At 37.1% G+C, this 26039-nt stretch overlaps 2 protein-coding genes across 2 annotated transcripts; one reads left to right on the top strand and one right to left on the bottom strand.

The window, feature by feature from the left end:
- The first annotated feature begins 1122 nt into the window (after window positions 1–1122).
- LOC126759451 (nucleosome assembly protein 1-like 1) lies at window positions 1123–23124 on the top strand. The gene is made up of 7 exons (XM_050474271.1): window positions 1123–1422; window positions 20909–21022; window positions 21901–22067; window positions 22142–22265; window positions 22335–22566; window positions 22636–22715; window positions 22772–23124. The coding sequence occupies exons 2-7, from the start codon at window positions 20936–20938 to the stop codon at window positions 22970–22972; spliced, it is 891 nt and encodes a 296-aa protein (XP_050330228.1). The 5' UTR covers window positions 1123–1422; window positions 20909–20935; the 3' UTR covers window positions 22973–23124.
- On the bottom strand, window positions 22970–25846 carry LOC126759443 (uncharacterized). The gene is made up of 5 exons (XM_050474261.1): window positions 25493–25846; window positions 25152–25422; window positions 24574–24696; window positions 24354–24515; window positions 22970–24283 (listed from the first exon to the last, which is right to left on the bottom strand). Exons 1-5 carry the CDS (start codon window positions 25765–25767, stop codon window positions 23255–23257), a joined length of 1860 nt encoding a protein of 619 aa, XP_050330218.1. The 5' UTR covers window positions 25768–25846; the 3' UTR covers window positions 22970–23254.
- Window positions 25847–26039: the final 193 nt, after the last annotated feature.

Raw genomic sequence — 26039 nt, 5'->3', positions numbered from 1 at the left:
ATGCAAAAAAAATTATAAAAAGGAAAGCTTATAGCTTTGTAGTAAATTTTCTGGTCTACAAAATGGTCTTTTGAACGCTCTCAATAAAAAAATTTGAACAATAATCTCACATTGGTATGTTCCCGCCTAATTGTAGGCAACGTTGGTATTTTTTTCGCTTCATTTTTTGTTCTATGGACAAGTTTAAACCCGATAAATTTATATTCAAACCTTTTCCTTAAAAAAATTCATTCATATGTTTGAGATTACCTGCCGAAGAGCGATTGATGTAAATAAATTTACATAAAAAATGTAAATATAAAATATTGCCTACATTTAGGGTTTAAAAAGTATAAAAATTGTATTTTTAAACCAATCATCGTTGTTCCCCACCCTAAACCTCTGACTGAACTAGCCTTAAGGACTAGATTTATACTACAGTTGTATGACAGAATCGAGAACTTCACATATAATTCAGTTGAGCGCAATTTTTAAATTCTAGCCGCCCCAAATTGCATATTATTTATGGTAAGCGTGTTTACTGCGCTATTTATAATAACTGTTTAAACAGACAAACATAGATATACATATATTTACTTGGAAACGGTATGTACATTGTGCTACCACAATTGCTCCATGGAGTCAAATGAGTGATGCCAGAAAAAAATCAAAAAATAAAAAGTAAAATGAAATAATAAACTTCAAACAAGCGTTTACTGCTGGGCCGGAGGGCAAACGAATGTGTGGTGAGTTGGTGAATGTGCACGCTTTTCACACAATCGTCCTTTGCTATGCTTTCTCCGCGAAATTTATTGATAATTTATTTTGACATTTGTGGTTTGTGATTGTCATTATTGTCTTCATTTTAATTTTTTATTGTCTTGTTCACTCCACCCACTTAGCGTTTGTGATTTTATGGGCGTGTTCATGCTGCCCGCCGACGCAATCGTCGCGCGGACACAGTAATTCCCATTCATTTATTGCTCACGCTCCTGCGAGTGCGTTGCCGCTGTGCATTCGTTGGTGTTCGTTGTCAATCTCCATTATCGCTCATTTGCCAACTTTATGCATTGCATTCGCTCAGCCGACCCTACCCTGCGGCATGTTGAGTGTAATGTGATTTTTTATTGACTTGTTTTTCGGTTTCGTCGATTGTTTTGTGTAATTTATTCTCATAATTTGCATAGAAAAATATTGACAAACAGTTTTACGAACTCAAACACAATCACAAACACGCTGTGGTTGGAGGAGAAGATTGGTTTGTACGGTTTTGCATAATGTATGTGCTGGAGATTGGTGGAAAAAAGTGAGAACTGAAATACATTTTTATTTACTTAAGTGAAATCGAAAAGTGCAGTTTAAGCGTCATGCGAGCAAGTCTAGCGGCGGCGCATTAAAATTGGAGTCTTCAAGTGTCCTTAAGGCGAACAGAAAAGAATTGAGGTTAATTTGAACAAAAAATTATACATAAGTATACATATGTATAAAAAACTTTAGGCAATTAAATACAAAACTTAAAATGGTTTAACATAATCCTAAAATCAACCAGGCATTCCCCAGACAATTCTTTAAGTTCAAACTTGGCCACTTTTTATAAAATATAAAAACAGAGCTTTTATCTACGAAGGTCTCTACAACCAGGTGAACGAACTTCAAAAAATCTAACGATCTAGAATATGTTAAATTTTAAACTCTGCAAAGGGTTTGGTCTTCCCTTTTATTGTTCAGTTTTATATTATATATACATATACATATATAAAAAGTGATCCGTTCTCTACTTTTTTAAAGAAAAACACAGAAAATTCAAATATAATGGACAACGTTTATTATCATTCGAAAGAATATTCTTTGGCATTAACTTTTTTGAAGATTATCTCTTTCAAATATTGGTCGCGGCTAGATGGTCCATGCATTGAGTCCAATTTTCGATGACTCGTCGAGCATTTCGACTGGTAACTAGCGAATGACACGCGTAATGTTTTGCTCCAAGACCTGAATCGAAGCGGGATTGTCCACATAGAATTTAGACTTTACATATTCCCACAGGGATATCACACGATCTTGGTGGTCAATCGGCAGGCCCAAAACGTGAAATTATCTACTCCCCGAAATGTTCTCTCAATAAATCCATTGATTAATGTGATGTTTGGGAAGTGGTGCCGTCTTGTGGAAACCGAAAGTTCCCCAACATCACGAGCTTCAATTTCAGGCATCAAATAGTCGGTTATCGTGACGCGATAACAGTCGCCATTGTTCTCACCGGCATTATTTTTTTAGAAATATGGGCCGATGTCTCCACCGGCCCAGAAAACAAATCAAACCGTTGTTTTTCTGGATGAAATGGCTGCTCTTGAATCTCTTCAGGTTACTCTTCGTCCCAAATGCGGCAATTTTTCTTGTTTACATACTCATGGAGTCAGAAATGTGCCTCATCGCTGAACAAAATTTGGTTCGAAAACTTCGGGTCTTCTTGGAGCGATTCAAGAGCCCATAGAGCGAATCCATGGCGCTTAGGAAGGTCGAGCGGCTGCAGTTCTTCTTTTGTACGCTTTCAATTTAAGATCTCGAGGAAAAATGCGCCAAGTCATTCCATACGTCAGTCCAAGTTGCTGCAAACGGCGCCGAATCGACTCTCTATGGTCTTCGTGTGCATTCTCAGCTACGGCTGCTATGTTTTCTCTTTCCAATAATGAATAGTGGGTCCCAAGATGGATGTTGGTGTTGCGAACAGTACGCTCAGTAGGCCGATTGCCACTACGCACAGATCACGTTAGATGGCTGATCCGTCGGCATGGAGGAAGGATCCCACTAAGATTGTTACATTCAGTCCTTTGTGAAGCAAGACGAAAAGACTTCTGTAGTTGAATATTAACCATAGGCAAAGCGCCGTTGCGGACTTATTGTCCGGAATGTGTAAACGGACAATAATCTTAAATAAAAATGCAACACTGTGTAGAAAACAGAAATGACCGGACTGACGAAGACGAATTAAGAACAGAGAGACAGACAGATCACCGGCAACCACGGACCACAGCAGACCACAGCAAACCACAGCGAACGCGATCGCTCATTATTTTTATTAATTTTATACACTGGCCATAGTCTCCAATTCTCTGCAATCATACTAGCTATTTAATAGTTATATCGTAATACATCCCTTCACTAGTCTTGAACGCACAGTCAGCGAAATCACGGCCCTACTATCGGAGTGGATAGTCACCACTCTGAAGGAATCTGCGCTCCGGAACAGTAATACCTCTACTTCGAAGACGATGCGGTGGTCAAGAAGCCCCAAGCTAGAGCGAGTTTTGCCTTCCCATGCTTTCCTCGAAGTTATAAGAGTAGAGAACGAGGACCAGAGCTATGTTCTCTATATATTTTCGTCAAAAAAAAAGCCGATCGGTCAGACAGCTAACATATGGAGTATACAGGAATATAAATATTTGACGAATGACTAGCATTTAAGTTAATTCAGAGTATTGTGGTACTTTATTGAAAGGGGTGAAAATTCTCCATCTCTCAAAGTATTTAGCGCTGTGCTAGCTGGAGGTAGCAAAAAAGATGTGAATTTTCAATCCGTTGTAATGATCAAGTGGTCATGATATTGGTACTAATATTATGACAGGCTGCTCTTTCTTAAGATGCGCTAACATTTAGAAACATTTCTAAAAAGAATAACGTTTTAGGCTTGTGACTTTGCTCAAAGTAATGATGCGCCTAATTGCAGGCAACTTTTAATGTTTCATTTCTTTATACTTCACTACTTTTCGAGGCCACTTTTGACCATCTAAATAAGGTAAGTTAGAAGAATGTAAAATAAAGACTAAAAGGCAAAAGAACATTTTGCCAAAATTCAAAATTATAACAAAGGAGTTTAAATTTTACACTACATTTTAATGAAATTATTTTCTTTCCCTGGCTTTAAGTTTCACGATCATACACTGTAGTGACGTCTTCTTTGCAAAAAAAAATCTGCTTTCTTTGCATTTTCTCATTTCTAAATTACTTTATTAAGTTGTTATCATTGGCTACAGTTTACGAAAACAGATTTGACCCCAAAATAACCCTGGCTACAATGCCAACAGATTTTGTTAAATTAATTAAAAACTCCATCTCACGTCATTGTGAGATTAAATTAAAAGCTTGAAATAACCAAAAACTAATATAATACAATGATGGAGGGAAAGAAGGCGTGAGTTATGTAATATGTATGGGTGTTGGTGTGAGCAAAAAGGTCGTGAAGCGCCCCAGACACACACACACCCATACAATTGTACGCACATATTTGGACGTGCGAACGGCACAGCTTGTAGGTATGTATGCATGTGCTTGCCGAGTAGTGTAATTCCTAAATTGGGCTGAGTGAATGGAAGAAATCCGCTGCAGGAGCAGCGTAATCAGCAAGCACTGGAGCGCACTAAATGCATTTCATCAAAGACGCCGGCATAGCCTGGTGACACATACCGGCGCACTGCCACACACACACTCTTACATACGCACGCCGAAGAAAGCATACAAATGCAAGCAAAAGCAATTTTGCATATTATAATTTTCGAGATGTTTCATGCATAACCTCAGATGCGCATATGTGTATAATAAACACATACACCACTACATATACACTCGTATTTGTATAAACGCGTGTGTAACTAAGGTGCCAACAGCTTATGCCGTTGTGCGTGTGTGGATGAGTGTGTGTAGATTTCAACAGAGTGTGGAGAATTTGAGTTTTCCACTGGCTTCATTCCCCTATTATTTTTGTGCCGCCAAGTTTACTTCGTAACTTAAGGCACACTGCACAACAAATACACACACACACAGAGTCACACATGCAGACTTACACATTGAGTCATGAGGGGCGTCAGTTTGTATTTTGGCGTAACAACTTGCATAAGTTGTTGTGCATTTACTGTTAAATGAGTGTACATATTGCATGATGCCCGGTTGGGAGTGATTTAGTGGTGCAAACAATCGGCAATTCAATTGCTTTTAAAGAAGTTTAAACAAAATCAAATTTTTCAAAATAAATTTTCTCTCATATAGTTAAAGAATATTGTAAACAATACTAAAGTTGCTCAATAAAATGCTCTGTATTCGTTTTTATATTTTCCACAGGCCCCATTGTTTTAAAGTTGCACTTCTGTGGGTTATTCCAGTAATGACTTAAAGATTCTAAAACTGTATAGCTGAAGGAAATTATAGAGAAAATTTTAAGTAAACTGCAAACTGAAAAATAGAGCAGGAATGAGAAGCGAAGCTAGTCGACTGAACTAGTCTATCAATTTTTGAGATATTGATCTGAAATTTTTCACACGTCATTTCATCTCCAAAAAACTGCTCATTTGTCGGAAACGCGATCATCTCATTTTTATAATTAGAACATAGTTACCATGCAAACTAATCGAACAAATCCATGTAGAGGAAACTTTTTATTTGATAAGATATCTTTACGAAATTTTGCAAGGAGAGTTTTCTAAGGCAAGGCTACATTTACTGGACACATTGTTCAAACCGGAACACTATAGAATATAGCTTCCATACAAACGGGACGAGCAAAATCAAGACTTTGTATGAAAAACTATCTCATTTGTCAAGATATCTGCAAGAAATTCGGCACGGATTATTTGTCCAAAGTTTTCTGAACATATTGTTTAAATCGGATCACTATAGCATAAAGCTGTGATAAAAACTGATCGATCCAAATCAAGTTAAAGATTTTTTTATACGCTTTTGTGCTATAAGTAATACAGCTGAGGAGAATATTTATTTACTAAAAATACTAGTTAGTTACTTCTTTGTTAAAAATTAATTAAATAAAAATTAAATATTTATATTACAAGGTTTGTTCCAAAGTAAACAGGACTTTAAAAAAAACAGAGCAAATGGTTTTTTCGGCAAAATCAATCAATACAGCTTTTTGCACGGTCCAAAAGCATGTCGAACGAGTGTTTTAGCTCATTAGTCGGTATGGCCGAGAGTATGCCGGTGCAAGCCTTTTGAATGGCCTCTACGTCTGCATAACGTTTTCCTTTCATGGGCAAATTCATTTTTCCGAAAAGGAAGAAGTCGCACGGTGCCATATCAGGTGAATACGGGGAGAAGTTAATGGTTAAAATTTGATTTTTGGTCAAATAACCTCTTTAATGATGTCCTTCGAATGTTAGATTCTGAGCAATTTTTGGTCGTCAGTCAATTTGTGCAGAACAAATCGTGCACACACCTTTCGTAAGCCCAAATGTTCGGTCAAAATGCGATAAATCGATGTTTTGAAGATGTTCATTTCCATGAATTTCAATGACGATTTCGGCTGATTTTTGATGAATTCATGCACAGTTTCGATAGAATTTCCGGTGATCACGGATTTTGATTGGCCCAAATGTTGATCGTCATTTATGTCCTCACGACCACTTTGAAAACGTTGAAACCACTCGTGCACTCTGCCACGGGATAGGCAATCATCGCCGTAGACTTGTTTCATCAACTTCACACTTCGGTAAAAGTTTTACCAATTTTGAAACAAAAATTAATGTTGGCTCTTTGTTCGAAGCTCATTTTCACACCGATAACACATACACACTGACACTTAAAACGCAATAACTTCACTTCCAATCAATGAAAAGTCATGAAATTCTCACTGGACTATCGATAAAGATAGCAGATTCTAACGCACCAGTCGACATATAGATGGCGCCGCCAGCGGGCGCTAGATTCAAAAAGTCCTGTTTACTTTGGAACGCACCTTGTATTTATTATTTTTATTTTTAAATATTATTCATTAGAGGCACGACTAAAATGTGATTCCACGAGTCATGAATTGACTACCATTACTCTTATTTTATTTTTTTTATTTTTTTTATTACTTTATTTCAACTTTTTATGTTCACAAAATACAATTGTTACTCATACGCCATGACATTTTTTTTGTCGTGAATTTGGTTCGTGTTTAATGGATTTACCCGCCGGTTACAGCATGCATGAATGTAACAGTTTATTTATTCTTAGGTGTGAAATTGTTAAGAAAGGATGTACACAAAATTTTCTAATTGCAATTTCACAGATAAACTAAATGCAGGGGTTTGCAAACTTTATGAGCATGTAGTTATTGAAAGCAGCGTTCGCCATTACAGCAACGAAGCAGAAAGTACTTATTTTAAAGATAGGGATATTTTTTTTGAAGTTGTAACAGCAGAAGTTAACATAAATCCTCGGAATATACCTACATAACAGAATCCATAAAATTTATTTCAAGAAAAAAATAAGAATGAGTTGGATTGCGTCAAGCTAAAAATAAATAGTGGCTAAGGTAAGATCTGATTTGCATTCACACCAAGTTTAACAGCCTAAAAAAGCGATTTTTAAGAATTAAGAAAAAACGGCTGCATCAATTGTTTTAAAAATTTGAGGATAATTTATACATATTTTCAACATAGTACAGTGTAACATTTTTGAAAAAAAGATTAAGTATTTTTTGAAAGAGAGGATTTGCATTGCTACATTGAGGCAGGCCTTCCCCGTATATGAAGCATAAAAAAAATTCTCTTTCTGAGGTTGTTATACTTATGTACAACGACCTAGGATTAAAAAAAATCGATAATTTACAAAATGGCGAAGCTCAAGATGAATTTAAAAAGTAGTTTTTAGAATAACCCATTTACCCATCACCGGGAAGCTAGAAAATCTTTATATTACCATACGTATAGGCAGCTCAGGGAAGTATTGACCCGATATAACCCTTTTGTTGCCCACAGAGACACTGCTATCTGGAAAGGATTCCCTCTGAATTTCGATTATAAATCTGAAACATTGACCAATATTTTCGGTAAAAAGCCAATTATAGGTACTGGTTCCATATGTTCGGTACCTAGACGCTTGAACAGGTTTTGTTGAATTTGGATAATTTTTGGCCATAAGGTGGCATATTCTAAAGACATTATTCGTGCAAAGTTGCATACGGTTATATTAATTTCTTCTTGAAATGTATACTCGAATGGCAAAAACCAGATAGAATTTTAACTTGTGTTATATGGGAAGTAGGCGTGGCTGCGGTCCGATATGTCCCATTATCCCACTGTAACATAAAAGGGTCAGAGAAATACCAAATTTGGTTCAAATGAGTCGAGCGTTTCTCGCTGCCACATCTATCGTCCAATTTTGACCCTCGAGAGAAATAAAATTAATGTTTTATAACTTTAGTTTTTAGTTATGGCACTTTATAGGTCTTTGGTTAATGGCGGTTTGTGACCGTGGCAGTGGTTCGATTACGCCCATCTACGAACTCTTTTTTTTTGTACTAAGGAACCCACATACCAAGTTTCATCGAGATATCTGTTTATACTCAAGCTACAGCTTGCACGGACAGACAGACAAACAGTCACCCAAGAGTATAAAAATAGACAATTAAACAATATTTTTACAGTTTTTCATAATTCATAATAAATATTGACCACGAAGCATCAGCTGATTGATAACATGAAAGGGCCATAAATGTGCGGACTAAATTCGTAGATATAGAGTAAAAATATTCCTTTTGAAATTTCTTTTGTTAAGTATTATCTTGTTAATAGTAAAAATAATCTCTTGGCTACTACTTTATACACGAAATAAGCACCACCACAAAGCCCATTTGTCAACCACTGCATTTGCCATACATCTTTACTACATACATATAGAGAATGTATGCCGTTTGGATTTTACCACCTGTAAACGACAAGTACCCATAATGATTTTCCTGGAACTTTAATTAAACTATTTCCTGTTGCGACTTCTAGGCAGCTAAGAGTGCAACAACATCAAACTAACACATTTATACACACACACACACATAAATTAATTTGCATTTTGCATATATACAATATAAACCTTTGCTCAAACCACCAACAATTGCAATATGAAAACATCATACCGTTACGTTCATATCTTCACACACTTACATATACACATACACTGGCATCATTGCAGAGGAATGTGCAGCCGAACTCCGTCAGCAACTCAATTATGTAGCTAACACTGTCACCGTCGACTGACGTCGCTGTGCTCAAGTGAAATTTCGTAAATCTACTGATTTCTTTTTGTTTTCTTCCTAAGCCAAATTGCATACAAAATAAGCTTTATTGGATTATTTTCATATTAATAATACAATTTACGTATTCATTTCGCTCTGGCAGTGGCAATGGCGCAGCAGCAGCAACAGTAACGGTGCATCAGCACTGTCGTCAATGCCGTTAGATACGAACACGAATTGCATTGACTGCGATTCCGTTTGATGCTGCACATGCACAATTTCGTTTATTTCACCTTTTCAATTGTTTGAATTCCGCCAAAAGCGATTTCTTCTTCGCACTGCAGATGATTCCTTCCATATAACAGTGCAATGCAGTTGTTACATTTGCGGAGTGGAAGGTGGCACATTTCGTGATTTGCATAAGAATTATAATATTCTTAATATATTGTACATGTGAGCACAATGGCAGTAATATTAATAATATTATGGATGTTCTTGCATCTGAACTAGGTGCTTGGCTTAGTTTCTTCTTTAAAGATCTTGGGAATTGATAAAAACTTCAAATCAGGTATTCTGAACACGCCATTTAAAGTATGTTTCGTTTACCTAATCGAACTAAAACTTCCCGAGAGGTTGGAGTCTTCCTTAGAGTCTTCTGATTTCTAATTTAAAATTCCGGACATAAGACACAAGCAATTTTTCTTTTCAAACTAAATTATGGTAAAACCAAATTTCTGTTAAATTAACCTACTAATTGGAATTGGAATCCAACTTCCTTAAAAGTGTGATGGGAAATAATATACAACAGATTTTTAGCACCAAAATATACCGCTTTGCTAGAAGAAACACGCATAAAAAATGTACCAAACTTGGAAAATTTAAGTCAGATTCTGTGGAAGAACATTAACAAACCAAGAGTGTTTAAAACTAAATTTTTTCTGAGTATGGTCTCACAAGAAAAGGAGATATAGCTTAAAAAAGGAGAGGTCTACTTCTACGACCTATATTCTACTGTTTTCGGTAAAGCCACTGAATCTACCTTTGCATTGGTGGCAACAGTTCAATCACCAAAAAGTATGAACTCAGTCATTTCAGCAAAGCAAACGAGCAGTACAAAACCTTATAAACAGAAAATATATGGAAGGCGCCGATCTATATAAGTTTACCACATCATTTTTCAGAAGTGTACTATTTATTTGTCTAAGGCTGTATATAATACATACATTGTGACAAAAAAGTACCTGAAAATTGTAAATAAAACGCAAAATATTTAATTATTCATCAATATATATTTTTTCACTTTTTGCGATGGCCTTTAGCGGTCAATGTTTTTTTGAGGTCAATGTTTGATCATACAAATGAAACATCGATGGTAGTAATTACGTTTTTGGCTTCAAATTCGGTCACAATCGTGGCTGGATGCGATGGTATAGGTACTTTTCGGCCGTTTTCGACGGATGTTCTCACACAAACGCCTCAATACGGCCAAATAGAACTCCTTAATGACTATCTGTCCATCCGGAATAAATTCATGATGCACCAAAAAACGAATGTCGAGAAAACAATGAGCATCACCTTGATTTTAGAGCGGCTTTGCTGTTTTTTGGTTTCAGCTCGTTTTCCCCCCATTCCGATGATTGTTGACTTGTTTGCATGTCAAACTGATAACCCCATGTCTCAGAGACAGTTATAATGATCTCCATGAATGTGTAATCAGAATTCGCGATATCAAGCATGTCCAAAGAGACTTGTTTACAATGCTCTTTTTGAAAAAAAAAATCAGCTTTATCGGGACGAGTCGAACTAGCTAGAAATCATTCGACCGTCTTTAAAGGCTTTGTACCACTAGTAGGCTTGTGTTTTTGACAAAACTAATTTCTGATAAAATTGATAAAACTATTCCAACATTCGCAACGATCTTGCACACAAAAGGTTGGTTAGAAATACAAAAGATGAGACAAAATTATTCGATATCTTTATCCATTGTAAAAATCGCAACGCACCACTGAGGTGTACCGACTTATACAGCTGCTGTAAACAAACTTGTTGACAGATCGCGCTCATATTTGGCATAGTAATTAAGGACAGTCCTGCCAACTCAACGAAATATATATTTTTGAAATATTATATGCCTGAGGAATTTAACTACAATTTACGGGTTATTTTTTGTCACAATATACACACATATTTGAAAAATACACTTTATCTGTCTCTCTTTCTTTTACTTTTCATTCAATTAGTTTTGCGCGTAATTTCATTGAATATTTATCTGCACACATACTATACATGCTACATATGTACATATACATTCATATATATATATAGTATATGAATTTGTTGTAATTGTAATATTCAGAGAGATTCAATGCAAATTATTTCTTTGACTCCTCTTCGCCGCGAGTAGTTGCCAATTTATTATTCGATTAAAGTTTTTAATGCATTTTTATACTCTCGCAACAATGTTGCTAAGGAGAGTATTATAGTTTTGTTCACATAACGGTTGTTTGTAAGTCCTAAAACTAAAAGAGTCAGATATAGGGTTATATATACCAAAGTGATCAGGGTGACGAGTAGAGTCGAAATCCGGATGTCTGTCTGTCCGTCCGTCTGTCCGTCCGTCTGTCCGTCCGTCCGTGCAAGCTGTAACTTGAGTAAAAATTGAGATATCGTCATGAAACTTGGTACACGTATTCCTTGGCTCCATAAGAAGGTTAAGTTCGAAGATGGGCAAAATCGGCCCACTGCCACGCCCACAAAATGGCGGAAACCGAAAACCTATAAAGTGTCATAACTAAGCCATAAATAAAGATATTAAAGTGAAATTTGGCACAAAAGATCGCATTAGGGAGGGGCATATTTGGACGTAATATTTTTGGAAAAGTGGGCGTGGCCCCGCCCCCTACTAAGTTTTTTGTACGTATCTCGGAAACTACTATAGCTATGCCAACCAAACTCTACAGAGTCGTTTTCTTCAGGCATTTCCATATACAGTTCAAAAATGGAAGAAATCGAATATTAACCACGCCCACCTCCCATACAAAGGTTATGTTGAAAATCACTAAAAGTGCGTTAACGGACTAACAAAAAACGACAGAAACACTAAATTTTACGGAAGAAATTGCAGAAGGAAGCTGCACCTAGACTTTTTTGAAAAATTGAAAATGGGCGTGGCCTCGCCCACTTATGGACCAAAAACCATATCTCAGGAACTACTAGACCGATTTCAATGAAATTCGGTATATAATATTTTCTTAACACCCTGATGACATGTACGAAATATAGGTGAAATCGGTTCACAACCACGCCTTCTTCCAATATAACGCTATTTTGAATTCCATCTGATGCCTTCTCTGTATAATATATACATTAGGAACCAATGATGATAGCGGAATAAAACTTTACACAAATACGGTATTTGAAAAATATGTAAATAACGGATAATGAAATCTCGATTATCACTTTATCATGCGAGAGTATAAAATGTTCGGTGACACCCGAACTTAGCCCTTCCTTACTTGTTTCTATGAAATTTGCAAAGGTGGCGATTTATATTATATATGTACATGTATTGACTAATAAACAGTTAACCAATTTACATCCGATTTACCTTCCAAAAACCAGTCATCTTTCTTTAATATACATTTAATTTCTGTAAATATTCGTAACTTAAACTACACAGCTACACTAGAGTTCTGAGAGTTCTGATGTGTACATATGTATGTACAGATATGTTTACCAATGTAATGAAAAATATAACTACATTATCATATTTCGTATGCATGAAAACTTTGGAAAACTTTCGCAATAAAACCAGCGCTACTAGTTTATGGCCCCTGCCACACCCCACCACCGGCGCTTAAACGCAGATTTTCGAAATCTTTTCAACATTAAATCAGCGATGTTTACAATTATTGCGTACAATTTGTGCGATTTGTAGTCATTTGCTATTGGAAGCCGCACTGACGGAAGTAGAATTGACAACGGCAAGAGGAGGGAGTTATGAAAAACTGTATATGTACAAATGTATGTGTATGTGAAACACTTTCCCCGATATGCACACCTGCTGACAGTCAACCCACACAGCGACGCATTGTGAGCAGAGTTCTCAGAAATACTTTTTTTGAAAACTTTATTGCTGTCTTTGCACTTCTGTCAGGCGTCACGCTGCATATGCACTATGTGTATATGTATGTATTATGTGTAATTGTATGTGCGCATGAATATTGCTGTTGATTTCGTTGCAATAATGGCGGCGTGTACACCCCACATTCACCTGCAGTCAAAGTACAAATTTCATTATCGCCATTCAAAAAGATTCAAAATGCCACTAATGAAGGAGATAAATTTGCAGTGTGTGTGTAAGCATGCGTGTATATGTGTACGTGTGTGTTTTCATGTGCACAGAAATTAAGTAATGAATGAATGTAGAAATTAGCAGCAGACATTTATGTTAATCACACATACACAACATATTTACATACAAGTGCACATATATACCATTCACGGAGATCAAGTTGGCGTTACGTACTCATACTCATACTTGTGAAACTTGGTGAAGAACAAAAATACTAAATTGGATCTGCTTGCAAATTTATTTATGTAGAAATGGTTTTACATACATACATATGTGTTAAGTACTACTACATATGAGCAAAAAATAGTAAGACTTTTAAGATTTCAATTTAAAGTTTTTCAAAACAATACACTTTTGCCAACGTTTTTTCCAATCCTCGACAGTTGTTAAAGTGGATTTCCGAAATAGACTTCAATTCACGTTTAATTGGCTCAAAACAGTTTCCCCGGACCGCTCGTTTGAATTTGCTGAATAGCCAGAAGTCAGGAGAATACGGTGGTTGCGGCACGATATTGATTGAAATTCAATGCAGTATGCGACGGTGTATTATCATGATGCAAAAACTAAGAGTTGTCGGCCCATAATCTCCGCCTCTTTTCACGCCTTTTTCATTTGGCCGGTCGGAAGGAATACGACATCCTGATAGTCGAAAAACATTGTTCCACAGCCGTTAACGCGACGCTGTTTTTCGAAAAAATTGTGTGATTTTGAAACCAACTATGCTTTCACTTTTCTTATCACTTATCTCATCAAATCGTTGTTTTGAGTGTTCAAAAATGCAATTGCTTCACTCGATGTGTGAGAGCTCGCTTTGAGGTTGTATAGATTGATGCATCTTCACATCAGAATTTACTGCTTTGCGTTATTTTAGAGGTATGGTTGCGACATATTCAGTTTTTCCAAAAAAACAAGTCAGCAAGGCTTGGAAGTACTTTAGGGAATAAAATGTAGCAGAGAGTGTATACGAAGACCGTAGACAGTCGATTCGGCGCTGTTCACAGCATCTCGGATTTTTACGTTGAAATCTGAAGCCGCTCGACCTTCCCGACATTGCTTTGCTTCATGAGACCCTTAAAAAATTCCCAAGAAGATCCGACGTTTTCGAGCCAATTTTATTCAGCGATGGGACCCATTTCTGGCTCAATGGGTATGTAAACAAGCAAAATTATCGCATTTGGGACGAAGAACAACCTAAAGATTAGCGCCTATTGAAGATGCTCGAACGAGTCATCGAAAATTGGATTCAACGGAAGGACCATCGGAGACGCGGCCACAATTTGAAAGAGATAATCTTCGAATAATAAATGCCAAAGAATATTTTTTCCAATGATAATAAACATTCCCCATTAAATTTTAAGTTTTTGTGGCTTTTTTTTTAAAAAAAGTAGGAAACCTAAAATATTTTTTCACAAAGATTTTACGTATTACCAGATTTAAGTTAGGAAAATTTTAAGAGCACCGTAATTCAATTGTATCAAGAAACTATTAAAAATAATACGAATCACATTATTTTCAAAAAAAGCTGGAACACCCCATCTACTCCCAACATCCTACAAGAAATACGCATTAAGCTCAAAAAAGTTAATCAGAAAAATCATTAATAGCACAAAAAAGCTTTGAAATCGTATTACTACTACAACACCAACAATATTGCAAATGCATGCATTCATAATTGACAGCACATACACAGACAAACACACAGCCATGCAAACAAGCGCACCTAAATGCGAAACTATTCATGTAAAACCAAAATAGCGGTAATAACACGGTTTATTGGATATCTTTATTTCCGCTTCAATGAAATCGTTTGCGGAAACGGATGTGGCAATAAGTTGTAATATTGTCTGGAATTGCACACATACACCCATGCATACTCCTACGCAGTGCTCACACGCACGACGCCTCCATTGTTACACACACACACACAGCCACCCACTCATTTTAAATAAAGCTTTAGGAGAAAACTTATTACACGTACAACAATTTTAGTTTAGTTGTGACATTTAATTCACAGCTGCAATGAGCTGCAAGCGTCATTTTAGTGTTCTGCATCACTGCATACTTTTAGCTCATCTCGCAAGCGAGGAAAAATAAGAAAGAGTAAGGAAGGATTCTAAGATCCTCGTATGCAGTCGATTTTTGGAGGCCATAACTTGATTTGGTGCTTCAACGTTAAAAGCCATTATTCCGCTATATAGGTAGTGGGCGTGTTTGATTGAGATGACTTTAGTGATACCATCTGATCAAATATGACTCGGACTGACCCTATTAAACTGTGCAAGCAAACAATCGATGAAAACAAGTTTCAAGTTTGATGCAAACTTTTCTGTGTTTATGTGAAGTTTGATCTCCAATTGTTACTAGTGTGTTTTAGGCAACTCATTGGTTATGAATGGTTTGACTGGCGATTTTTATTATGAAAAAAATGGAAAAACGAGATTGAAGTTGTGTTCCACCGCTGCGGAATTATTGTAAATATTGCAAACGTATTTTGTAGTCTCTACTCACACAAGTTACACGAGTTGTCCATCCACCAACAGTGTAGAAAATCGACGGGTCGGTCCCAGAAAAATAACAGAAGATATCTACATCCATTATGGGTCGACTAAACACATTTTTCTTAATAATTTAGGCATGAAGCATGTCAATGCTGAGCTTTTCCCAAAAGACCTGTGCCTTTTGCAAAAACGGCGTGGAGTAGAAGTTGCAAAAGAGTTGCTGGATAACGTAGCTGAGGACCCTACCTATCCTACCACACGCATTATTACTAGTGTGGAGACGTGGCTTTCTGAATATGACATCGAAACTGTCTAACAAGCTAGCGAATAGTGCTGCTCCAAGAATAAGCCGAAACCGAAAGCCAAAATTTGATAACGGTAAAAATATATATATGTATATTTTCTTTATCCCGGGTTAAATTTTACATAACAAAATATAGGGTTATTGTAAGACGTTAAGGAGTGTCTTCGACGTTACTGGTCTGTATATACATATAATGGAGCCGATGTTTCTATTTTTGTAAATTACATACGGGAAAGAGTCTGCTAGCCTAGGGGTTAGGGTAAAAATTACTGAGCCCTCATCATTAGAGAGGGTATCCCACTTAGAGTATTGTGTACATCCCTTTGTGATGCCAATCGAAAAACTCCTGTAGTTGAATACCAGCTACCGGCAAAAACTCCCTGAACCAATCAGAAATGTGCTTAGGTGTTTTATTTCGATTTCCGCTATTTCACCAAGATATCAAAAGCGCGACATTCGAAAAGGAACTGTTGAGATGATTCATTCAGATATAGATACATATGCTTCCATACAGCTGACATATGGTAAGATATTCAATCTTTCTGCATAAATCCCGATCGGATAGTGTCCAGTCCAACCACTGAAATGTGGGCCTTTGCTGAGAACGAAAAGTTCACTGGATCTCCTACGATTTACCCTGGGTTTGACAACCCAAGTATTTTCGAATAAAATCAAAGTGTGCGAGGATTCCAGAGTGCTCAAGCTCGCAGTTATCAAAAAACCCAGATTCTCTTAGTATGAGCGCAGCTTTCGTGGCTATACATTTTGCCACACCACCTCTACAAATGCTGATTAGAGCAGCCCGTTAAACACTGGCCAACTTTTTAGCGAATGTGGTTTTATCCAGCGCTTTCGACCAAACACAAATTCCGTAGAACATTATAGGCTTAATTATGGTTTCATAGAGCCAAAGGTAGTCTTTTGGTGAGAGTCCTCATCTTTTGCTTATGGCTCCCCTGCAGCAGTACAGGGAAACCAGTTCGGTATTCATAGGATGTATGGAGAGGCCGTTTTCAGCAGCCCAATTACTTACGATACTATGATTGCCCCGATTCCTGAGATAGGTTCAATCAAACCTTTAACCTATTCAAAGCTATAATGATTGCTTCCGGTAGAACGTTCTCGATATCGAGGAAGGTCCCCACTGCAAACTCCTTGTTCCTTATGGTCCTCTCGAGCCAGGAAACAAAAGTGCGCAAAGCACTGTCCACTGACCTACCTTCGCAATAGGTACTAGCCTTTATGTGCAAATCAATCTGTTTCTATAACGTTTCAATAAAAAAAAGAGGAGATACTGACGGGTTTGATATCCTTAGCCGACACATGCGATCTCTTATCGTCCTTCGAAATGAACGCAGCCCTAACCTGCCACCAAGCCCCAAGAATATAACCCAATCTAATGCAGTGAACATATGTGGGTATCATCCATTTACATGAAAGCGGGACAGCTTCTTCGCTTATAGTAATATCGGAAATATACTTTACATTCTTCCAAAGCGACCGCATTAGCAAATGTTAACACGGGAGATATCAAGACTCAAAATATGTCGCCGAGTTCAGATTCCTATAGAAGGATCAGCAGAAGAAGACAAGATTACGATTGTATCTTCAGAGCTACCATCTTTAACGACTGAAATTCCTTTACAGAGATCGAACAGAATGAATGTTGCTTCTACGAAAAGGAAAAAGATTATTAAAGTATTATTACAATACCGTTAATTGAAGGCGCCTAATGCAAGAGGCTTGAAGTGCAATCAGTGTTCAGCTTTTCAAAGGTTAACAAATAAGAAAAGTACAACACGCTAACAGGTTGCAGACATTTATAAATACATACGTACATACATCTGATGAAGAATGTCTAAAAGAAAGTGTCGTTATTTAGAGACATACAAACATATGTATATAGTATGAGTTACATTTGCTCTTGCCCGGTCTTTAGCAAAATGGGATTGCGAAAAGGGCGACGTTAAAATAAATGAAACTATTTTTTTAAGTTAATTTCCCCAAGGTGTTTAGCGTGTGCCGCAAAAAATTAATAACTGCAAATGTGACGCCAACAATGCACATCGCGACACACATAATCGTTTGTCTACGCACGCACACAAGCACACACGCTCAACGGTCCGGCGACTTTTTCTTTCGCTTCGCTGAATTTGTTTACATTTGCGCCATTTTTTCCTCACACACAAGTACATATGTATGTACATTTGTAAACACGTATGTATTCCCACTCATAATTTCGTTTCATTTCAGTTCGCAGGCTGCTCCCACACAGCCTTTCGCTTTGGTTTGTCTTTCCATGCCCATTTCGTAACGAATTTTCCTTCGTGCACTTCGGCCAAGTATTTTGTGATTTCATTGAATGCGCCTCGCTGGACGCCCGGTGAGGCTCCGTGCAGCTTTCGTGACTCATTGTTGACTTTTACCACCACCGGTGGCATGCAACGCGGCACATTGCTGAGTGCAGCCGAGCGTGTCCTCCGCGCTGGCGCCCACCCGAGTGAGTGGAGTTGGACGAACGACTCTACAGGTCGCCTGAGCTGCGCGCCGAAATGAGCAAACGGCCAGCTGGCAGCAGCGCCGGCGGAGCGGTTGGTGCTTGGGGAGTCTTACGGCGCTGCGACAGGCGCGTTATTTGTTCTGCTTCTGTTCATTTGCAGTATCTGATGGATGGTAAACAGTGAACGGTACTGCGCATTCGGTATCTTCAATTAGTAAGCAATAAGCGTTTGTCAATTGGACACAGGACAACGCGTTTGTGCCATAATTGCCGATGCGCTGCTTCATTGACACCGCCAACCAGTTACAGCTACTGAAGTACGTTCCGCATGAAGTGTGGCAACAGTAGGCTGTACCGAATCGCCCGCTAGGGATTAATTACACTTCGAGGCATAATTAGTTCTTTTGTCGCTGTGTTTAAGACAAACCAGTGCAGTGCACGGCATTTAGAGCAGTTGCTACCCTTTTACCTTTAAAATGCCGATATCTGCCTGAAGTTTTTTATTCAGAGCATGCGAAGTCTTGAGAGATATACCACTCCCAAAGTCTAATTTAAAGTAAGAGTTTGTGTTGCTGATTACCAAATATGGATAACTATGAACAGATACCAGCCAAGTTAGACCTAAACTTCAGAAGACACATAAAAGAATTTTGCAGTTACCGGCAATTATGTACATATATACTACCGAATAGAGCTTAGATGGAACAAAGGACCTAATCGGATAGTCAGAGTTTATTGTCGAAGCAACCTTTCGTTAGTGTTTTGCTGAATTGCATACAAACACCAGCAACATTTTCCTGTTCTCAGATCATGTCAAGAATGAAGAAGCAAAAGGCCTAAAGTACAACAAAAATGTTACCAAACATTTAAAAATTCGCTGTAATCCGACGTAATAAGAAAAACAAGTAATATGACGTTTTGGTTAAAAAATGGGGCTTTGTTTCTAATGCTACGAAACTTTCAACAATTTTTGATCATGAATGAAATCTCCAAAACATGAAAAGCAATCATATGTATGTATATTTGTTAACGGTATTAAATTCGATTTTATTCTAATTTCAACGAAGCCTATTCTTGATTCGATATTTCCAATGCAAATGAGATCTCACTTCACCTCATCTACTAACTGTAACTGTTTTAAGAGTAACACTTTCAAACAAATGAATTTTTTTGTACTTTTTCTATAGTATATATTTTCAAAAATATCCTGGCAAGATCGTATCTTGAATAGTTTTTGAATGGCAGCGTTCTAAAGAGCTCGCAGGTATTTCACAGATAGTTGAAATTTTAAACGCGTTTTTCTCGAAATCTCTAGTATATTGGACCGAGTGCTCAAGTTGATCCGAGTAATAGTTTTGGACATAAAGCCATGAAAAGTATGGCACTCGAAATCAGCTAAGTAGTCTCTTAGATCGTTGGTTGCCTATGTTTCTCGCGAACTACCAATCTTAATCAAATTTTACACAGGTCTTTGAGATAAAATTTACAATGTCTGGAACGAAGGAAACACTGCAAGGAATAACGTCATATTGGCCGAATTTTTAAAATTTGAAGAAACATGCAAAATTACACAAAAGGAGGAAGGACGAAAGATTTTTTATACGACAAATATTTAAACCGAAGTTTAAAATAATAACTTTTATACAGGATTCTCAGACAAGACGATGTCTTATTTCATTGATCATTCAGATATAAGCACCGATTAACGGTAACTAAATATTTATATACAGTTACCAAATGAAAATTGATGAACGTGAAATTTTATAACCTTAATCATTTGTTATGGATTATCAGGCGACCCAGCCCAAACCCTTATTGCCTTTTAATCCTTGTTACGATATTACGCAAATAACTCTATTTTACGACATTTATCTACGACAAATTTTACGACGCCACGCAAGTTTAACCTTCCTCAAAGTGTTATGAAGCCGAGCGGAACGACTTTGAATGAGGCCATGCAAGAGCGGCGCCCGCATGCAAAGCAAGAACACCTTCAACTGTTGACCAAACTGAAGGAAGAATACACATTTTTTAGACAAAAGAAAGAGCAGAGAGGATTGTACACAATCACATACATTGTACACATCCGAAACCATACCACATTCATGCATAAATATTCTACTTGTGCTCGTAGAAATAAAAACGAACGAACCAAATCGTCAAAAATAGCTTCGGCTTGTCTTTTAGTGTCTAAATTTTGAAAAACAAAAATTTATGTTATTTTTCCTTTTAATCAAAAACATTTCAATTCTTCAATTTACGTTATTTTCAGCTTCATAAGCCAGTATAACTGTAAAAAATGAACATGGAATCAATGAAGATGCGCAGCTTGCCGAAGATTCCAGTGTCAAAGCAGAATTCAGTAGCAAGCGCCAAGAAAACAGCGGTGAGTAACGGTCAGTGGGAAAGTGTTCACTGCATGTACTCGTTGATGAGTGAAAGAATGCTAACTTGGGCGCTGTTTTACAGTTAATTTTTGTCATGAAGTTTGTAATACGCATAAGAAAACGTCGGAAACATTTATCTAAAAATAATCACCGTGACGAGTTGAGTCGGTTTAGCCTGGTCCGTCTGTCTGCATATAAGCGAACTATTGCCTCTCTTTGTGAGATATGGAACTGAAATCTTGCACACGTTCTTTTCTCCCAAAAAGCTGCCATACAAAGTGATCGGTAAAAATCAAATCATTGCATGGAAAACTATTTTATTTGACAAGATATCTTCACGTTATTTAGAATGAAATATTTTCCAAGACAATACTACAATCTCAGAATATATATTGTTCAGATCGGATCACGATAGCACATAGCTGTCATACAAACTAACCGATCAAAACCAAGATAAAGATTTTTTGATACCCTTTATGCTATAGGAAATGCTCCTGTGAAGGGTCTTGCAGCTTCGGTGCTGCCGAAGATAACTTGTTTTCTTGTTCTTATTATAGCCAGAAGCAAAACCCACTTACCTTAATTATTGAAGACTCGATTAATTTTCTATATTTTTTTGCGATTAGCATCAAGCACAATCAGCAAGCTACAAGGGTGCTTCGTTATTGCTTTTGTTGCATTTTTTATATTTTTGCGCCAAAGGAAACTATTTCGCGTAACAAATTTTATGTAAAATTCTTTCTGACTGAAAAAAAACATAAAATTTCAATTAGTTGGCAAGCTTCTTACTATTTTTCTTTATAAAATATTCGTAGGAATATGCAATAAGGTTAACGGTTTCTTATATGAAACTTGCTAATAAAAATATTCCTTCTAGGACAAAAAGTTTAGTGAGGACGAGTCCAAAACAATAACTGAGCTTAAAAAGCTTTACTTGGAAACCATTAAGCTGGACGTGGATTTGCAAAAAGAGATTTATAATATGGAAAAAGCATTTGAGGTTAAGCATAATACAATTTTCGAAAAGCGCGCCAAGCTGCTCGAGTAAGTTTCACTTAGTTAATAGTTAATTAAAAAAAAGTTGCATTTACCGTTAACCTTATTGCCTACGCTTTCAGTGATTACCGCAAGCAGGCACAAGACGATACCAACACTGAGAGCAATTTGTCAAACTTTTGGTTACGTGTACTCAAGGCATCCTACACGGAGTTTATAAGCAAAAAGGATGAAAAAATACTAACGGTAAGTGGCCTACACGAACATGTGCAAGTTGATTGTTGTATTTTTAGTATCTTGCTTGTTAAACTGCAGCATCTCACCGATATACGATCGACATTGTGCAACGACCCGATTGTTATGTTCATTATTGAATTTCATTTTGAGCCGAATGAATTTTTTTCGAATACTATTTTAACGAAAACATACTTTTTGAATTGCCTGCCCGACGTGGATGATCCGCTTTCGTATGATGGTGCTGAAATTTACAAATGTGAAGGTTGTAAAATCGATTGGAAGCAAAACAATAGCGAAAAGGATAAAAAATGTAAACATACAATTAAAATAATATTTTTTTTGTCAACTTCGGAATTAAACAAACGAAATAAATTTGCAGCATACACTTCGTTTTTCGACTTCTTCAGTCCGCCGACACTGCCCGAAGACACGGAGGATCCAAACTATTGCGATATAAATGCAAGTAATTCATATAATTATAACAGTTATATAATTCAACTAGCTTGCATGACTAGGCTATTTTACAAAATGATTTTGAGCTCGGCTTCTATCTGAAGGAGCGCGTAATTCCAAAGGCTGTGATGTTTTTCACCGGTGAAATTGCCGATTGTCAAAGTTCGGACTCCGAGTCCGAGGATACGGACGATGAGGACGACGACGACGACGATGATGACGATGAGGAGGAATCATCCAATAATGAGGCGAAGGAAGACTAAGCTTATTATTTCCTATATTTATTCAATTATTATTATCACTATCTTTTTAAACATTGTGAAAACTATCTCTCCGCTGCATATGCATTTTATATGTATGTATGTATATATACTTTCAAAATAATATTTCTGAATAAAATTTATGTCAACAAGTATCATATGCATCCTTATTAACTATGTTAAGAGAAATATACATATACTTATATATGTATGTATGTAGTATTGTGTGTGCATATTAGTTTAGCATAAATATTACAGCACCATGTGTATAAACGTACTTTAGAATTAATCTAGTGTCGGTATATCCGGGTCGTTAGACTCAATAAGATGATCGGCTATGATTTGGCATTCAGGTTTTCCAGCTTTGAAGCGTTTTACACCCTCACGCGTTACGCTGGTGCCACTCAGATCCAGATATATGAGCTCAGGTGAGCATTGTACGAGATGATGCAGTGAGATGTCGGTGACTTTTTTATAATTTCTTACACTAAGTCTTACAAAGCTATTTTCGCTCGGACGATTGCCGATACGAATCCAAATTACACCAGGCTCCACTGGATTTTGCGGTCTTCCAAAGCAACAAATTCCACGGTCTGAAATGGGATATTGGCGACAGCATGGGTGATGACTGAAGTGCGGTACTTGCCCTGACCCAGAGCTCGACCTACTAGTTTCACGTCCGCCCAATGGATTGATTATATTCCAAAATAATGGATGTTGTATCATTTGATCGATTTGATTATCCGATATTGGTGGTGGACGCACATGCCGTATACTGGGACGGCGGTTTACAAAATCTAAGAATATAACTTGATCTGGACGCGGCAAAAATCGGCTGCGGGATGGTACATTGCCGGCCGGTTCTGGGGCGTTGTTGTTGTCTGTTGGATTGTCTAGCGCTAAGCGCGAAGGTGATGCGAAGGGTGAATTCATTGCAGATGAAGGCGATGAGGATGATGTAGAAGACGAAGAGGATGATGTGGAGGGTTGTGGGCTAGCACAAGTCGGCTGTTCTGGTTGATCCGGAGTTGTATCGTCACGGCCCTCTTGTCCGGGCGTATTTGAATTTGCCTCTACAGATATGGAATTAATAGGTGAATTACTGTCTTCGCGTGAGACTGATGCCTTCGATGTAGACGGTTGACAATCTTTACTATCAGAATCTTTACTTTTATTTTTGGTCGATAAGCTAGTTTTTGTATCATTGGCACGCATATTTAAGGGACACTCAAGTAGTAATTCTTTTAATGTTAGCACCACATTAAAACATTGAACATCTGAATCGGTTATAGGTGTAAAGCGCAAATCCAAGTACTGAAAATTTCAGGCAATATTTAGTTGATAATAAGAATGCTCAAATATGCATATAAGTATATATACTTACCTCTAGTTTTTTAAAACCAAAACGAGCAGCCATGCTACCATACGGTATAAAATCACCCAATCGCGGACAACCTTTGAGACTAAGCCAACGCAGTGAAGGTATTTTGGATATCATCATGATGTAATAAGGTTCAAACCAACTGCAGAATTCAATACCAAGTTCCTTTAAGGTGAGAATGAATATAGACCTGAATTGATCGTAATAAAGTTTATGTACATACCTCCAAATTCACTAGATGTGTATGAATACCAGAAAAAACCGTTTGTTCTTCTGGTGGCTTACAGACATTACAATCTTTAAAAACTAACCGCTTTAAAGTTTTCGGAAAATTCACAATTCGTACCTACAAAGAAACGAATAAGAAAAAAAAAACTATAATAGCCTTTACAAATGAAAATCCATGGCAGCTATATGCTAGGGTGGTCTGAACTGAATAATTTATTCGGAGATTCTACCGTTACCTTGAACAATAACACAAAAGAACTTTTTTGTATATTCAGTTTGTAAGGCAGATATATGTATACTAAAGTGGTCCGATATAAGCGGATCAAAGAAATTAGCAGCTCCTCGGGCAGAAAAGTGTACAAAATTTCAGAATGGTACATCAAAAGCTGAAGGACGAAGGACTAGTTCGCGTATATACAGACAGACGGACAGAAAGACACTCTACATCAACTCAGTTCGTCAAGCTGATCTTTTATATGTTTATATGTTTTGTGTGGTATCTGATGTATCCTTCTGGGGGTTACAAACTTCGTAGAGTACTTAATATAGTCTGTGCATGGTATAATTACTTACATTCCTAAGATCTACTGTAACACCACGTAATTCCAAAATACTTAATTGTGTACTTCGCAAAGCGAAAGTGTCCGCCAACGCTTTGTTAAACTTCAATATTTCCGCACTTGTATATTTTCTAGATGGACCTCTCAATTTTATGCTTGTAGTCCCTTGATGTGTACGTTCCATTACAAATTCAAGTATACCTAATGGTAATAGTTTTTGACTGAGATCTATATGGTGCCAAAACCGTCGGTCCATCAATAAAGTATAGAAACGATTGCAGCAGCTGAAATGATATAGAAACAGATGTATGTACATTCATATGTATGTCATAAATAAGAAACCGGCATACTTACTGCATAAGTACGTAATACGACCAGGAGTCTAGATTTTTAAATATTTCGTAAAGAAGCTCGTCCGGAAAGTCTGTGATACCAACTTGGTTGGATTCAACAACACCGCGCACCTTTGCAGCAGGTATATACTCCGCCACGGCTCCATAATTCGTATTAGATACAGTGTCACCGTTCTGTTGTTCAACGTTATCCGTATGGCGACGTTTTCGTTGTATTCTTTGCTCAGGGAGATCATTTGGCAGTTCTGGTGCTTTTTCCTCAGTCCCGGAATCCATTTTATACAGTATTTTTTGCAACTTTGTTGGAAGGCACCAACAATTTAGTTTACCATTTAAAAACAATTGGAGATGTGTGCAAGATGGTTTTATGGAATTATCGGTAAAAATATGGAACAAATTTAGGGTGAGCACACACTGCATAGTAAAATGTGACCAACTCGAAATTCAGGGCTTCATATTTTTACGAAAAATTAATCTTAAAACCAAATAGAATTAATAATTTAAAACATAAATTTTGCAAATATGACATCATACGTTTGTAGTTTATT

The sequence above is a fragment of the Bactrocera neohumeralis genome, chromosome 2 (assembly GCF_024586455.1).
Source record: "Bactrocera neohumeralis isolate Rockhampton chromosome 2, APGP_CSIRO_Bneo_wtdbg2-racon-allhic-juicebox.fasta_v2, whole genome shotgun sequence".
In the NCBI taxonomy this organism is placed as follows: domain Eukaryota; kingdom Metazoa; phylum Arthropoda; class Insecta; order Diptera; family Tephritidae; genus Bactrocera; species Bactrocera neohumeralis.
This window is presented reverse-complemented; position numbering and strand designations above follow the sequence as displayed.

Bases quoted from the DNA above. Each gene is read 5' to 3' on its own strand.
- LOC126759451 (XM_050474271.1), top strand. From the start codon at position 20,936: ATGAACATGGAATCAATGAAGATGCGCAGCTTGCCGAAGATTCCAGTG. The intron at 22,266-22,334 runs GTAAGTGGCCTA...GTTAAACTGCAG, and splicing joins AGGATGAAAAAATACTAACG to CATCTCACCGATATACGATC. The intron at 22,567-22,635 runs GTAAACATACAA...ATAAATTTGCAG, and splicing joins TAGCGAAAAGGATAAAAAAT to CATACACTTCGTTTTTCGAC.
- LOC126759443 (XM_050474261.1), bottom strand. From the start codon at position 25,767: ATGGATTCCGGGACTGAGGAAAAAGCACCAGAACTGCCAAATGATCTC. The intron at 25,423-25,492 runs GTAAGTATGCCG...ATATCATTTCAG, and splicing joins TCGTATTACGTACTTATGCA to CTGCTGCAATCGTTTCTATA. The intron at 24,516-24,573 runs GTATGTACATAA...CTCACCTTAAAG, and splicing joins CACATCTAGTGAATTTGGAG to GAACTTGGTATTGAATTCTG.